A 17133-nucleotide genomic window follows, 5' to 3' on the forward strand; every position below is an offset into this window, starting at 1 on the left:
TAGGCTGTTTGAAACAGACTTTCAGACCATTAAGAGAGAGCGCGGAGAGAGAGAAGGACACCACCAGTGCATCCTCCCACAAGACAAACTCCCCCACCCCTACCCCCCCACCCACAAAAGGCACATCCAGCACCTCTCTTCCCACCATAGTGGAGGACACGCCCCAGGAGAGAGCGACCCCCTCAGTGCAGAGCACTCAGCCCTCCTCACCACCATGGCTGCCATGAGGGATGAGTTCACCAAACTGGAGGGGAGGTGGTCCTGCTCAGGGAGAGCGTGAGCAAACAGCACAGACAACCACAACCTTAGAGGAGCTCCTAACCAAGTGGAGAACAGAGCAGGACAGCAGCCTTGCAACACAGCTGAAAGAGGTTCAGCAAGAGAGAGACGGTCTCAAGAGAGAGCTGGCTGATCAAACAAAGGAGGTGAGAGAGCTCCAAAAAGACAGGCAGAGCAGCAATAAGGAGCTGACACACTAAGAGAGGAGCTGCAGGAGAGAAAGAGAGCAGAGGACAGCTGCAGGAGCAGATAGATCACCACCCTATGACCTGCCTCACACAGCAGAGGAACCCAGCTCAACCAGCCAGACTCCCACCCTGGCTGCTGCACCCCTCTCCCCAACCCACAGAACAGCCTCCCACTGACAGTGGCACCGACACAGACCAGCCACACCCCAGCTCCAACACCCACCAGCCCCCCTCTCCCCCCCATCAGAAGACACTGGCTGACATCGTCTGTTTAATGGACTCAAGAAGGAAGTATTTCAGGAGAAGAAACTTTTCCCTAGACACAAACGAGGTGTGGTGCCCAACAACGCAGAGTCCATGAGCTGCTTGATAAGAACATCTCGGGTCGCAAGCCACATAATCATACACACCGGAACAACGACCTGCGTGCTCACAGGAGAGCGGTGCACTTCACTACGGGGAGTGATTGAGAAGGCCTCCGCAATCTTCCCCAACACAAGAATCATAGTGTCAACCCTTCTACAGAGGAGGGACTTCCACCCTGCCACAATCCAAAGAATAAACGCCAGCCTATCCCGGGACTGTGCCCTGCGACCCAATGTACACCTGGCCCACCATCCCACCCTCGATCTGGACTGTCTCTATGACCATGGTCACCTGTACAGGGAGACAGTCCCCATCCTTGCCAAGACTCTCAAGGACGTCGCTTTAAACCGCAGCCCGACCTCTCCACCCAGGAACAGCGGAGCAATCTCCACCCCGCCGAGATCACCGAGACAACATCCCAGACCAGCACCCTGGACCCCCCAGCCACGACCACAGCACCACCAACCTCAATGCCCACCACAGCCAGCGCAGCACAGACCACCCCAGCCCAGCTTCAGAGCCACCCAGACGAGGCCTCCCACCCCCCTGCCCCCCACCGCAGATCCACACCTGAAGGAGCCACAGCCCAGCAGGCAGAGCTACGCACAGGCTGTGAGAGGAGCAACTGGCCCATCCCCCACCAACCAAATGAGTGACATTAAACAAATGCTGAGTCTACTATGCTCACATGTGATGGGCCGAGGGTCATGGTAAGATGAGCACAAGAACTCCACCATTCTCACACTACATCCACCCAAGTGGCATGACACACATTCTATCTTAAATTATAAACAAATCACATTTGCAAAATAAGAGTTCACTTTAATTGAAAAATCCTATTTTAATGGTTCTTCTTGGATTGTGAGTGTTTGTCTCATTTTGAAAGGTAAAGAAAAGAAAAMAAAAAAAGTTATGAAGTCTTTTTACGTTGCATGTTGGAATTTACAAGGATTGAAGTCCTCTGCTTTTGGGCTAAAGAGCAGAAARCCAGACTTCCTGAAAGAAATTGATGATGTTGATATTGTAGTACTACAGGAAACATGGTGCAGAGGTGATGTTTCCACTGGCTGTCCACTAGGTTATAYGGAGATAATCATACCATCCACTAAATTAAAAGGAATCAAACAGGGCAGAGACTCAGGGGGAATGCTAATATGGTATAAATCTGAACTAARTAATTCAATCGAATTGATCAAAACAGGAGAATTCTTTATCTGGTTAAAAATCAACAAGGAGGCTATCTTGACAGATAAAAACGTCTTCCTCTGTGCCACATACATTCCCCCCTCAGAGTCACCCTACTTCAACGAAGAGAGTTTCTCCATTCTAGAGGGGGAAATTAGTCACTTTCAGGCCCAAGGCAACGTACTGGTCTGTGGAGACCTGAATGCTAGAACAGCAGAAGAACAAGACACTATTAACAGTCATGGGGATAAACACCTACCAGGAAGCGATAACCTTTCCCTCCCCACATACCCCCACAGAAACAACTATGACAAAGTGAAAAACAAAAACGGAGTACAGCTCCTGAGGCTCTGTCGAACACTGGGTCTGTACATAGTCAATGGCAGGCTGAGAGGAGACTCTTTTGGTAGGTACACCTACAGCTCATCCCTTGGCAGCAGCACTGTAGACTACTTCCTCACCGACCTAAACCCAGAGTCTCTCAGAGCCTTCACAGTCAGCCCACTAACACCTCTCTCAGACCACAGTAAAATCACAGTGTATCTGAGAAGAGCAGAACCCAACCATGAAGCATCACGGCCCAATAAATTACATGGTACTTAAAACAAGCCTATTAGAGATGCAAACCAGTTACAACATCTACCAAAAAGCAATTAGTAGCCAAAAAATACAATCTCCCTGGACAACTTTTAGCCTTAACATTCTCCTTCAGCAATGAAGGTGTAAATTTGGCCCTTAGGAACATAAACTTTATATTTGACAAATTAGCCTCCTTGGCTAATCTAAAGAAGCATAAGAGCAAACCAAAAATAAACAGATAATGAAAAATGGTTTGAATGATTGCAAAAATCTAAAGAAAGTCATGAGAATATCTAATCAAAAACACAGAGAACCAGACAAAAAAATATATGCCTTCAATATGGGGAACACTGAGCAATACAAACGCACCTAAAACAAAAAAGGAACAGCACATTAGAATCAGCTGGATGGAATTGAGGAATCCATAGAATCAAACCACTTCGGGAGAATTGGAATAAATTAAACAACCTCATCATGAGGAATTGGCTATCAAAATGGGATATGTGGAAATCACTTTGCAAACCTCTACAGCAATATAACAAAGAGCCAGAACAAAAGATATACAAGAAAATTACAAATCCTTGAATTAGCAGTCAAAGACTATCAGAAATCCTGTGGATACCCAATTACAGAAGAAGAATTATTTGAAAAAACTATGCAATCTCCACCCAAAAGGCTTGGTGCTGATGTATTTAAATGAAATGATCAAATATACATAACACAAATTCAAATTGGCTATACTCAAAACTCTTCAACATTATCCTCACTCAGGTATTTTCCCCGATATTTGGAACCAGGGATTGATCACACCATCTATAAATGGAGACAAATTTGACCCAAATAATTACAGAGGAATTTGCGTTAACAGCAACTTGGGGAAATTCCTTGCAGTATTAATAAATAGCAGACTACATCATCCTTGACGAACACAACGTCCTGAGCGAAAAGCCAATTAGATTTTCTAAAAATTATCGTACAACAGACCACATTTACACCCTCCACACTCTAATTGATAAACAAGTTAACCAAAACAAAGGCAAAATCTACTCGTGGTTTTGTAATTTCAAGAAGCATTTGATTCAATTTGCACGAAGGTCTTTTTTATAAACTAATAGAAAGTGGTATTGGAGGGAAAACATATGATTTTATTTAAATCATGTACACTAAAAACAAAATGTGCGGTTAAACTGGCACAAGCAACAGACTTCTTTCTCTCAGGGCGGGGAGTAAACAGGGCTGCCCAATAAGTCCAACATTATTAACATCTACATTAAGAATTGCAAAAACATTAGAGAATCGCAGCACTGGTATCACCTACACACACTGAAAATCAAGTGTCTGCTGTACGCAGATGACCTGGTGCTGCTTGTCTCCCACTAAAGAGGGGTTATCAGCAGCACCTAAGATCGTCTTCACAAGTTCTGTCAGACTGGGCTCTGACCGAACCTAAAAAAAACAAATATAATGATATTTCAAAAAAGGTCGGAAATAAGATGACAAATATAAATTCTATTTGGACACAGTTCTATTAGAACACACCAAAAACTACCACATATCTAGGACTAAATATCAGCAAACACAGGTAGCTTTCACATGGCTGTGATGACTGAGAGGAGACAAAGCAAGAAGAGCATTCTATGCCATAAAAGGAACATCAAAATGGAAATTCCAATTAGAATCTGGATCAACATTTTTCAATCAGTATAGAACCAATTGCTCTATAATGGCATGAAGTATGGGGTCACTCTCATTAATGGATTTACCAAATGGGACCAAACATCCAATTGAAATATTGCATGCAGAGTTTTGCAAGACTGTATAGCAAGTACAAGAAAAACTCCAAATAACGCATGTAGGGCAGAATTGGCAATACCTCCTCCTCTTCGAATAGAAAAAAGAGCCATCAAATTTTACAATAATCTAAAACAAAGTGACCCCAAAACATTCCATCACACAGCTCTACAATGTCAAAGAGATGAACAGAGAAGAGTCCCTCAGCCAGCTAGTTCTGAGCTCAGTTCACCAACCCAAACCAACCCATAGAGCCTCGGGGACAGCCTTTAGAAAATAACTGGCCCAACCCAAATCATCAAAAACAAAAAGAAAAATTATAAACTATTGGAAAGACACCACAAAAATCAAAAGTAAACTTCAATGCTATTGGCTCTAAACAGACAAGTAACATGTGGCAGATTATCTGACCACTGTGACTGATAGAAAACTGAGGAAACATTGACTAGGTACAGACTCAGTGAGCACAGTCTGGCTATAGAGACGGTCGTCACAGACAACCTGGCTTGCCCAGAGAGAAGGCTGTGCTCACTCTGCTCCAGGGAGAGGTAGAGACAGAGGTGCATTTCCTACTAACTGTGGACAACATACTAACCTAAGAAGCATATTTCTTTCCCAAAATATAACTCAATACAAAGAATTTGAAACTATAAAAGATGAAGAAAAAAATCAAATATTATTGGTGAAAAGCCAAACTGTGCAGTTTTTGGCAGCCAATTAGTGTTCTCCTGCCAACAACCTGAGGGACAAGCCAGGTGAAAAAATGCAAAGTAATGTTGATAAATATTTCCATTTAGCTTAGTTTTGTTTTGTCTTCATACCAGGTCATATGTCTCTCAAGTCATGTTGACACTGGTCTACTACATTGATTTAAATGTATTGTTGTTCTGATTAATATTGTTGTTGTAGTTGCTGTTAATGGTAATCCATTCCACTACTACTATTATTATACTTTGGTTTCCCATTTATTTATAGAATATATATATATATATTTGTATATATATACGTATATTTTTATTTTTTTGATATGTATACTTTGACAATGTAAGTAATAATGAACTTTGCCATGTCAATAAAGTCATTGAATTGAAATTAGAGAGAAGAAGAGAGAGAGAGAGAGAGAGAGAGAGAGAGAGCAGGAGAGAGAGAGAGAAGAGAGAGAGAGAGAGAAAGAGAGAGAGAGAGAGAGAGAGAGAGAGAGAGAGAGAGAGAGAGAGAGAGAGAGAGGAGAGAAGAGAGAGAGAGAGAGAGAGAGAGAGGAGAGAGAGAGAGAGAGAGAGAGAGAGAGAGAGAGAGAGAGAGAGAGCTAGTTGTAATGAAGGAACACAGTGTTAGCTTCAGAGCATGTTTTGAGCTTGACCTTACATTGGTGATGAATGGTACAAGTCTAGCACACGACATATGTGCGGGGAGTCATCAATGTTACTGGGCAACTGCAACATATGAAGTAATTAATCATGTAACCTAGAACCTAGTTTTAATTAACAACACAATTCATGGTCTTGTTTGTCTTCAAGGTTGGGGAGAAGGATGTGACTGAGGTACTGAGGTATTACTATGTGCATTGTTATCGATCTCTACGTGCAATGTTTTGCCTGTAAACTGGGAACATTTTTGTTCTACATGACAAGCTATACAAAGCACTAAATGATTTCCAATGATGAAGGATCATATTTTAGACTGGTCAAATATTTACAGGTTAATTAATTAGTTAGAGTAGCTAGCAAAGCTTTGGAATTTAGTGTACATTTTTCTGAATGTGAGATTGCATTGGAAACAAAAACATTTAACATTGGGAGCGGCATTCAAGAGTATCTATTTGTTTTGGTGCCATCTTTTGTTTTCGGTGTTGTATGMGCTGTATGTCTACATTGGTGGCACATGATCTATCCACCAACAGAACCATTTCAGCAAAAGATTTGACCTTCACCCATTTAATGCATTGATTTACCACTGTGGTGTTCCAGTTACTAGCTCACTTTTCAAATAATGATACATCTCTCAGGTCAACCCATCACGTCCATATAATCACTCATGTCATAGGATTTCGGTCAAAAGGAGACAGGGAGAAGAGTATTCCTGGAAGTATGTGGAGCTGGGAGGCGTCCCAGCCATGTTGTAGGTTAAGTTACAGAACGGGGGATAATCTCATCAGGTATAGAGGTTTCAGACAGCCACGGTGACACCTGTCTTGTACCAAGCCGTACAGAGCCCATTCTGAGCACCGGCCAGCAGCTGGAGGAACAGAAGGCCTTGATATGAAGAGAAAGTGGATGCTGCTTGCTTGGCTGACCTCAGAACCAGAGCCAAATTATTTACAATCAAAGCTGCATGTCATATCTGCTTAACATTCATGGTAGGAGTTATATGCCGCAATGGTGCTGAATGTCAATGGGAAAGAAGCTCCGTGTTTGAGTTTTGAAAGCAACTAGCTAAAATGTTGGGGATATCAGTAAGGAATATGAAGGGTAATGAAAGGTGGCAGATGCAGGGGCTTGTTGCACTGAAGCACATTGAGACAGTAAACTGCCAACTCTGACTGGTCTTGTCAAGATACACCAAATGTTCTTTTATGAAATAATTTGCCAATGGCCCAGCATATAATAACACATACACTGAGTGTATAATCCATGACATAGATAGACAGGTGAATCCAGGTGAAGCTATGATCCCATGTTGATGTCACTTGTTAAATCCACTTCAATCTTGTCAGCTCAGGACTCGATCCAGCAACCTTTCAAAGGCACTTGAATGGGCAAGTGCCTTTGAACGGGGTATGGCCGTAGGTGCCAGGCACACGGGTTTGAATGTGTCAAGAACTGCAACACTGCTGGGTTTTTCATGCTCAACAGTTTTCTGTGTGTATCAATAATGGTCCACCACCCTAAGGACATCCAGCCAACTTGACACAACTGTGGGAAGCATTGGAGTCAACATGGGCCAGCATTCCTGTGGAACGCTTTCAAAGCCTTGTAGAGTCCATCCTTCGACGACTTGAGGTTGTTCTGAGGGCAAAAGGGGGTGCAACTCAATATTAGGAAGGTGTGCCTAATGTTTTGTACACTCAGTGTATAAAATAAGCCATGTAGTCAGTCAGTTAGCACTAAACCCAACACCCTGCTAATAGAAAAATAAGGGAGGGAATGGATGTCATTTAAAGAAAGGATTATTATACAGACTAACTGAGAACTGAACTATTACTTTCATTGGTGGAGAGAGACATTGCTGCTCAACTTAAGCCGAGACTTGCTTTTGCAAAGCTGAAACTATTCTAGTTGATTTTGAGGAATTTGGGGATTAGTGCACAGGAGGCTGCTGAGGGGAGGACAGCTCATAATAATGTCTGGAACAGAGCGAATGGGATGGCATCGAACACATGGAAACAATATGTTTGATGCATTTAATACCATTCCACTAATTCGACTTCGGCCATTACCACGAGCCCATACTCCCTAGTTAAGGTACCACCAATTTCCCGTGGTTTTGTGCTAATTGCTAAATCACCATTACAGGCTACAGTAACATTATTAACAGTATAATTCAACAGTATACTCCAGCAAAAATATCCCAATAGGCACGTGCACAGATAAGGCACTACCTGTGCAGAGTACATGTCCCTCTGCGTGGTCCTGTATTCCAATATCCCTATTGGATGATGAGGAGTTTGGTGACAATTGACACCATATGACATCAGCCTATTCTGTCAGTTAACCATTTTGTATATACATTGATCCATATTTTGTACATCCATATATTCAAAAATGGACACAAAGAGAGAGAAATAGATATTATCCTGTCCCGAAGCAGCATGATATCACAGAGAGGGGTTACATCCATATGGCACCCTATTCGCTACATAGTGCACTGCTGTACTTTTGACCAGAGCCCTATAGTAGTGCACTAGAATGACACACTGAGTGATGACCTCAGGCCTCTTGGCTGCCTCTCGGCTGGAGCTGGCACAGCTTAAATCACAGGAACAGGAAGACAGGAAGTAGAGACTGGCTGTCACGGCAACTGAACCAGCTGCCACCACCACTGGCTCCTTCACCAGAGCATCCAACATACGATGTGCAGAGGGCAAATTATGTTCTTAGCATATGTAATTAATGATATCAAAAACATTCTGGCAATATAGCTTTTTGTTTTGAATATAGCAACATCTCTTAGTCTTGTTTTATGCTACTGTCATGTTGCAGAATTTCATAGAATATAGCTATTTGTTTTGAAAGTAGAAACAGCTTGTTGCCTTAGCTACTGTAATGTAAACATTTTAGCCATTTATGACAACATATTGACAGGAGAGAATATTAGTAATGGGTTCATTGTCCCCATTAACTTACTGTGCAGGTGTGAATTCCATTGTTAAAGTTGTCATGAGAAGTTTTCGTTTTTTCTGTCCTCTTTGGGAGCATAGTGGAGTTCTAAGGTTCATGTGAGGGACGCCCGTATCTGATGTAGTCAGCTGTCACACAATTGAAGAGTCACATCAAACAAAACTCACCTCTCATATCCCTCAAATCCACAATTTTATCCCTCTCCTCCCACTCCTGTTTTGGGAGGGAGATGTATGTAGTGTCTGAAGTTTCGGCAAGCCTTCATCTTGGTAGAGGCTTATTTTAAGTTGATCTTTTTTTTCTGGTCAAAGAAAAACGTTTATTTCTTTTGGAGCAGTTCTTTTATTTTCTGTGGATAGACTCATCGAGTGTTCCTTCAGCAGTGTGCCGCAGTTACCCTGAATTGATGAGGATATGGAAGCCAGGTCACAGACGAGCAGCGCCTCTGCTCTGCTCATTTCTAGGGAAAGCTGCACCATCTTTGAGAAAATCTAGCCTGACATCTCCCACATCATTTCTCCAGGAAAATCACATGCATTTTATATTTTCTCACTTACACAACTGGCCTCCTCAACTCAGCTGGAAACTTCAGGATAGGCCTACTGTCAAATCCTATAGTCTAAAAGTAATGGTGACTCATACAATAGCTTTACACCGCACATACAGTTGGCCTGCAAGTATATGTGTCAGATTGCACCTTATAAATACACTTGCACACAGGGCCGTGCACATACCTTTCAGGGGGCAGGTGCTCAAACTGAAAAAAAAGCTGCTACATACAGACAGTAATTTGATTCAATCCTAATTATTCCCACCAGACCTTAAATATATCCACACGGTGTGAGTCAATGTGGTGGTGTAAGGCTTCTTATCACCCCCTTTGTTGAGCAATTGTCCATGACAATATTGGCTGATAAATGTATCTTATCTCTCTGATTACCTCATTGTATGTTCTCAACCACCACTGACAATAGCAACAAAACATTTGATTGAGTAAGATTATTATTCATTTCCTATGATTCCCCAAACTAATGAAAAACATTTCATTAGCAGGCTGAGTGAATAGGAGGGAGGAGAGTATTGTAATGAATTGCAAACCTTGAGAGTTTAGAGCTGTGTCTTATCTCCTGCCTGACACCTGATTTACTCAGAGGGCGTCAAGCTTCTTTCATTCCCTCTTACGGCTATTTATAATGCATTCTCCCCAAACGCTGAACTATGTGCTACGAAAAAACACTGCTGCTGCTCATCTGGCACCGGGATATAATTTGCTTTGCTCTCTCTCTCTCTCTCTCTCTCTCTGAGAGGGAAACAATAAATCCAATTAGTAACTTGTTTGCTTAGTTTTACATCTTTTAAACTTGCACACCGGCAAACCACACAACAAATAATGTACAGTCCAGACAAATGTTTCAGCCCAGCAGTTTCATAGAAATTACATTAGAACTGTAAATGGGTTTTTAAATGAACACCAAATGTGAGTAAAGCCGTAGTTAATATGATTTACTTAAATGATTCATTCCCCCTGTGGATGTTTTTATCCATACTTTGGATCTAGGCAGTGAAGCACAATCACATCACCAAAACCGGGCAGAGATACTTCTACATCTGATTTTATGGTGGTCTTGAGCTAGAAGTATGTGTCCCAAATGGCACCCTATTCCCTTTATAGGGCACTTTTTATGACTAGAGATAGGTGTCTGATAAAAACTAATGCACCATAAGAGATGGTATTTGAATTTAACCGTACATTCTGTGACAGCAGCGGTCATAGAATGTTTTTTTTTGTTTCCTAGCAACAAGGGTGCATCCAATTTGTTGTGAATTTTTTCCAACTTCTTTACCATTCCAGCCCATTGATACACAGCAAACCCAGGGAGGAGATGTTGCTAAATATAAATTACATTTGAAGTTTATTTCCAAAACGTTACAGTGGTTCTTCCTTTAAAAGTTGTGTCGTACTGCAGCACAGCTTGCGGGCTGCCGCAGAATTCTATGGCACGTTATAATTTWAAAAAAWTTACTTAGGGATAGGCYTCCCGTTAACGGGACAGTTGTAAATCATGCAGCGCCTTATGTCAACATCGCAGATTTTAGAGAAACAACAAATGAGCTACACATTCATGGCACGCCGAATTAATCAACAGTTTTTTGGTCAAATAAGCACCAATCGGGGTCAAACAAAGCTAGCTAGATAGCCAATGAGCTGGGCTTTACGGGAGTATCTGTAAACCCTGTCTCGGTCGCAAAATGTAGGCGCTAACCTTTTGCGATAGCATGCCTTTTCCTTTTGGACAAGAAGTATAACAATATTCAGAGTTATGAAGTTATGAAAACTGGTTGTTTTGCAAATGTGGAACTTATAATATGGCTACTAATACTGGAAAAGCTAAATCAAAGTCCAAGTATACAGATTTGACGATATTCTTGCAGAAAAATGTAATATGAATGCAAATGACTCCTTCACGATTTGCACTAAATGTCATGTAGCTCCCTCAAACTTCAGCACATACACTGCTGCCATCTTGTGGAAACCATCGGAATTACAACCAGAATGATGGCTGGAAGTGGGACCTTTCTGTTGCATTTCAAAGATGGTGGTAGAAAAAAATGGTTGGTTTTGTCTTTGTATTTTCTTCTACCAGATCTGTGTTTTATTCTCCTACATTCAATTCACATTTCCAAAAACTTAAAAGTGTTTCCTTTCAATGGTACCAATAATATGCATATCCTTGCTTCAGGGCCTGAGCTACAGGCAGTTAGATGTGGGTATGTCATTTAGGCGAAAATTGAAAAAAAGGGGGCTATCCGTTAACAAGAAATTTGTGGAGTGGTTGAAAAACTAGTTTTAATGACTCCAACCTAAGTGTATGTAAACTTCCGACTGTAGGTGGTACCGACTTTAGAGTATTCCTGTGAGGCTTGTGGGGGTCGTAGAGCAAAACGCTTCGTACACTACAGACGTTTTCATGAGAAGAGAGATTTTCTGAATGTCTCATGGTCTGACAAACACCGCTGTCACTCGGTGTTCCACCACAGATGCGGAAGGCAGACATTTGCGGATGCGGTGGATTGAAACAGATATTAAATTGATGGATTTTGATGGGGATTTTTGTTATGTTACTTACATGACTCAAGTTTTTTAACAGGAAAAGCTAATTACAAGCATTWCTGAAAATGTATATATATCGTTTTGAAATTACACTTTTATTTTGTCAAAACCATTTTAAAAAAAAGACTCATTTTGAAAAATATGTTAATTATCTTATTGAGAAATGTTTGTTTGTCTTCATCTAGTGGGATTCCAATGTTAGCTTCAGATTCAGATSAACTTTATTATCCCACCAGGGGAATTTCATTTGTTTCCAAACACGCATATCATACCAAAGGACAGCACACTCTACTGGACAGATTTATTGAACATTTGTAAGATTTTGTGGTTGACATTGAAATGGTTCAGTTTACTTAAAAAAACATTCTCTGTTGCAATTTCTTTATCTTTGCAAAGACACYGTCAATGAAATTCAGTTGATTGTCTATTTCGATTCCCAGGTACTTATATGTGGTCACTCTATCGACTGATTRCCCATTGATCTTCGTAGAGGGTAGTGGAGTTTTGTTCCTTCTGAAATCAATTTCCATCTCTTTTGTTTTCTTTAAGGATATTTCAAGAAGGTTATCTGCAAACCAAGAAAGGCTTGGTCTGGATGGAGGAAACCCACAACAGTGGTATGATCTGCATCAGAGGCTTGACAATTGTTTGTGTACAGTGTGTACAGTATCGGTGAAAGTACGCAACCGTGAGGGGCTCCCGAAATTCACCGTTCTCGATGTAGAGATGAAGTAAAACTTCACTTGTTGAGTACGGTTCACAAGGAAACTATTAATCCACTCAATCAGCAGAGAGTTGATACCCAAATTCACCAGCTTATCCACTGGTAGGTGGGGTTGGATGGTGTTAAATGCTCTACTGAAGTCAATGAATACAATTTTCACTAGGCTATTTGCCTTTTCTAAATGTTCGTAGATATTGTTCAGTATGATCAGTAACGCATCATCAACACCCCTGGAGGCACAGCTAGGGAATTGGTTTGAGTGTAATTGGAATGAGAGACCAGGGAGAATTTGTTTTTGAATAATTTTTTCAAAACATTTCATAGCTACAGATGTCAGGGCTAAATGGCTTAAATCATTTTTTTCTTTTGGCCTGTTGTTTTTAAGGTAAGGGAAAGGGGGATACCTAGTCAGTTGTACAACTGAATGCCTTCAACTGAAATGTGTCTTCCGCATTTAACACAACTCCTCTGAGTCAGAGAGGTGTGGGGGGCTGCCATAATCGACATCCATGTCTTTGGCGCCTTGCTCAGGGGCAGAACGCCAGATTTTTACCTTGTCAGCTCAGGGATTCGATTCAGCAACCTTTCGGTTACTGGCCCAAAGTTTCAACCACTAGGATACCTGCCGCCTATTGGGACAATCAGCGATTTCTTCCATAAGTTTGGAATTATCCCACTGTTCAGTGACAGCTGGAACAGCTTCTGGAACGGTAATGCAAGCTGATCTGCGCATGCCAGAAAATAGCCTGTGTGGATAATGACCATTCGATTTATTGACATCTCCTCCCTCGGTTTGCTGTGTGTCAATGGGCTGGAATGGGCCGGAAGTTGGAAAACAACCTTATTCGATCAGGAACTGGGTAAAATGGGTGGGGCTACATAAGGTGAAAATTATGGAATAGGTTTTAGACAAATTCAAAGCCCTCCTTGCCTCACAGACACCATTTGTTGGTGAGGCACAGAGATGTCTGGTGCAGGGAAACAGCTGGGATGTTCACTTTGATGGGGTGATTGCCAAATTTGATTAAACCCAGACCAACAAAATGGCAACATATGTCCAGAGTAGTATCAAGGCTATTTTTCAGTGGTCGAAATTGCTGTACCTTCCAAAGTTGTATGGCTCTGATGGGACAAATATTACGTTTTCTCAAACCAACCAACAGAATATTGTGAATATTTCCATGGCRAATGATACTCACACACACAAACACACTTCAGGAGTCTATGTCAGTAGCTATAGCTGCTAGTTGTAATGATAGTAGTGAGGAATTCAGCTAGTAAGCTTAGTACACTTATGGGTTGAAATACTTGAGTGCAGCAGAACAGTAAACTACAGGCCCACTCAAAGACCTTTCTTCCAACAACGGAAAAGTCCTTCATCAGCATTATATTCATCAGCATACAAGTTATCCAATTGGCATCTAACATTTATCCACTTAAAGCTGGATCCATAGTGGCCGTGCACCAGTATACTGCAGCGGTACAAGCAGGACAAWTGATTTGGATTTTCCCATTACAGTATGCAAAATTTAGACATTAGCGTAAACCACTATTCATTCTGTGGAACATATGAAAGTGGCTGTTGCACTTGATTAGCATAATATGGGTCCTCATCAAGCATCAATCTTAGCTCATTAACGTACTCCTCCCTCCCTCCCCCAGTACCTCACCCACCTTCCACACCACCCCTTTAGAGGGCCAACAGTAAAGTGACCGTCTGTGAGGGTGAATAAGGCCACTCTCTGGCTGCTCATCCAGTTCAAAACTGTAATGTTATGGCAGATGGTTGGGAGGGGAGAGGTTCATGACCCATCAGACTGATGGGAGGGGAGCAAATTCCCATACACACACACACACACACACACACACATACATACCAACCTCGTTAGAACTCTGCTTTCACGTTATGTGATTTGATTTATTACATTTGTTAATCTCTCTGTGCAGTCTCATACAATACCAATGACATACCTTTTCACATCTCAACATGTATGGTATCGAGGCCTAGAGACACAATTGAACAGATAAAATTCCATTATGCAGTTTTAGGCCTTCAGAGTGATCTAATTTCATGCTAAGTTGCTTCTGAAATTATTGTTTAAGCTATTATAATATCATATGTACGTATATCATACTTTACATAAGGTACAGAAACAATCCCTGTGGAGACATGAAGTTTAACCACAAATACTTTAATACTACTACTACAAGAATAGAAGAGTAAGCTACACAAAATAAAGGTCCAGAAACAATCCCTGTAATGACATTGTAGTATAGACTGAACCACAAAGACTTTACTACAACTACTACTAACACTTCTACAACAACTACTACTACAACTACAAGAATAGAAGAGTAAGCTACACAAAATACATTTGCAAGTTGGAACCAAATAAGGTTTTTGAGAGCAATGTCATAGGGGACCCATTTTAGGGTTTCAAAAGATCCATAAATAAGATTGTTCTTTGAAGAACCAAACAAAAATCCAAAACCAGAAATGCTTCTGCCTTCTAGTACCGAAATTGAATAACCCTGCTGTGAATGAATTTTAGAGCTAACAGCACCACCCATGAGTATGTATGCTGGTGACAGAGACATGGATGTTGAGTTCATTCATTTTCATTATTGTAGTATTCAGCATCCCGGAGTCGCCACTTCACTGTTGACGCTGAGACTGATGTTTTGCGGGTACTATTTAATGAAGCTGCCAGTTGAGGACTTGTGAGGTGTCTGTTTCTCAAACTAGACACTCTAATGCACTTGTTCTCTTGCTCAGTTGTTCACCAGGGCCTACCACTCCTCTTTATATTCTGGTTAGGGTCAGTTTGCGCTGTTCTGTGAAGGGAATAGTACACAGAGTTGTACGATATATTCAATTTCTTGGCAATTCCTCATATGGAATAGCCTTCATTTCTCAGAACAAGAATAGACTGATGAATTTCAGATGAGAGTTATTTGTTTCTAGTCATTTTGAGCCTGTAATTGAACCCACAAATACTGATACTCCAGATACTCAAGTAGTCTAAAGAAGGCCAGTTGTATTGCTTCTTTAATCAGAACAACAGTTTTCAGCTGTGCTYAGATAATTGAAAAATTGTTTTCTAATGATCAATTAGCCTTTTGTGTCGTCTGCAAACTTGATGATTGAGTTGGAGATGTGCATGGCCACGCAGTCGTGGGTGAACAGGGAGTACAGGAGAGGGCTGAGCACACACCCTTGTGGGGCCCCAGTGTTGAGGGTCAGCAAAGTGGAGATGTTGTTACCTTCACCGCCTGGGGGCGGCCAGTCAGAAAGTCCAGGACCCAGTTGCACAGGGAGGGGTTGAAACCCAAGGCCTCCAGCTTGATGATGAGCTTAGAGGATACTATGGTGTTGAATGCTGAGCTGTAGTCAATGAACAGTATTCTTACATAGGTATTATTTTTGTCCAGATGGGATAGGGCAGATGGGATGGCGATTGCATCATATGTGGACCATATGTGGGCGGTATGTGGGCGGTATGCAAACTGAAGTAGGTCTAGGGGTGGCCTGTAAGGTGGCGGTGATATGATCCTTGACTAGCCTCTCAAAGCACTTCATGATGACAGAAGTGAGTCCTACGGGGTGGTAGTCATTTAGTTGAGTTATCTTTGCCTTCTTGGGAACAGGAACAATGGTAGCCATCTTGAAGCATATGGGGACAACAGACTGGAATAGGGAGCGATTAAATATGTCCGTAAACACACCAGGCAGCTGTTCTGCGCATGCTCTGAGGACACGGCTAGGGATGCCGCCTTGGGAAGCAGCCTTACGAGGGTTAACATGTTTAAATGTTTTACTCACGTTAGCCACTGAGAAGGAGAGGGGGGGGGCAGTCTTTGTTAGCGAGCCGCGACGGTGGCACTGTATTATCCTCAAAGAAGCCAAGGTGTTTAGTTTGTCTGGAAGAGTGACGTCGGTATCCGTAACGAGGCTGCTTTTGTTTTTGTAGTCCGTGATTTCCTGTAAACCCTGCCACATACGTCTCGTGTCTGATCCATTGAATTGCGACTCCACCTTGTCCCTATACCGGCAACAATGCTCACTGCATCTGAGTTGCTTGATATAGGCGTTTCAAAGAGCTGCCAGTCAAGGCGAGCTCATCAATGTAAGCTCCCCGCCCACTCAGCCCACTCATTGATGACCTTTAAACCTGCACTTTGTATCTATGTGTGTAAATGTGTTTTTGGAGACCCCTCTGGCAAGAATGCAGTATTGTCTCTAGATTTGAACACTGTTATGTTTGTTCCTTATATAATGACAAACCGGGGCGTAGGTTTAACTACTTTTAATGAACATATACTTCAGCTAGAAAACTCCATGTTTAGCCATGCAAGGCATTCTTTAACCATCCGCCTCCCGCATAGCCTGCTGGGTAACGTAGTCTACATGTTATTAACACATAACAACACATCTTCTTTCCTTTAAAAGGAAACTACTTTTCTATGTAACTGCACATGTCACATCACATTTGTTTACTCAACCTGCATAACATGCAATTTTCAATAACACTAATTTCTTTCCCAAAATTTTTTTAAAATAATAATAAAAAT

At 41.7% G+C, this 17133-nt stretch overlaps 1 protein-coding gene across 1 annotated transcript; it reads left to right on the forward strand.

Moving 5' to 3' along the window:
* The first annotated feature begins 230 nt into the window (after positions 1-230).
* LOC139023167 (uncharacterized) lies at positions 231-2058 on the forward strand. Its single transcript, XM_070435640.1, has 4 exons — positions 231-425; positions 562-798; positions 993-1543; positions 1720-2058. Exons 1-4 carry the CDS (start codon positions 231-233, stop codon positions 1721-1723), a joined length of 987 nt encoding a protein of 328 aa, XP_070291741.1. The 3' UTR covers positions 1724-2058.
* The last annotated feature ends 15075 nt before the right edge of the window (positions 2059-17133 follow it).

This window comes from Salvelinus sp. IW2-2015, linkage group LG27 (assembly GCF_002910315.2).
Source record: "Salvelinus sp. IW2-2015 linkage group LG27, ASM291031v2, whole genome shotgun sequence".
NCBI classification, from domain to species: domain Eukaryota; kingdom Metazoa; phylum Chordata; class Actinopteri; order Salmoniformes; family Salmonidae; genus Salvelinus; species Salvelinus sp. IW2-2015.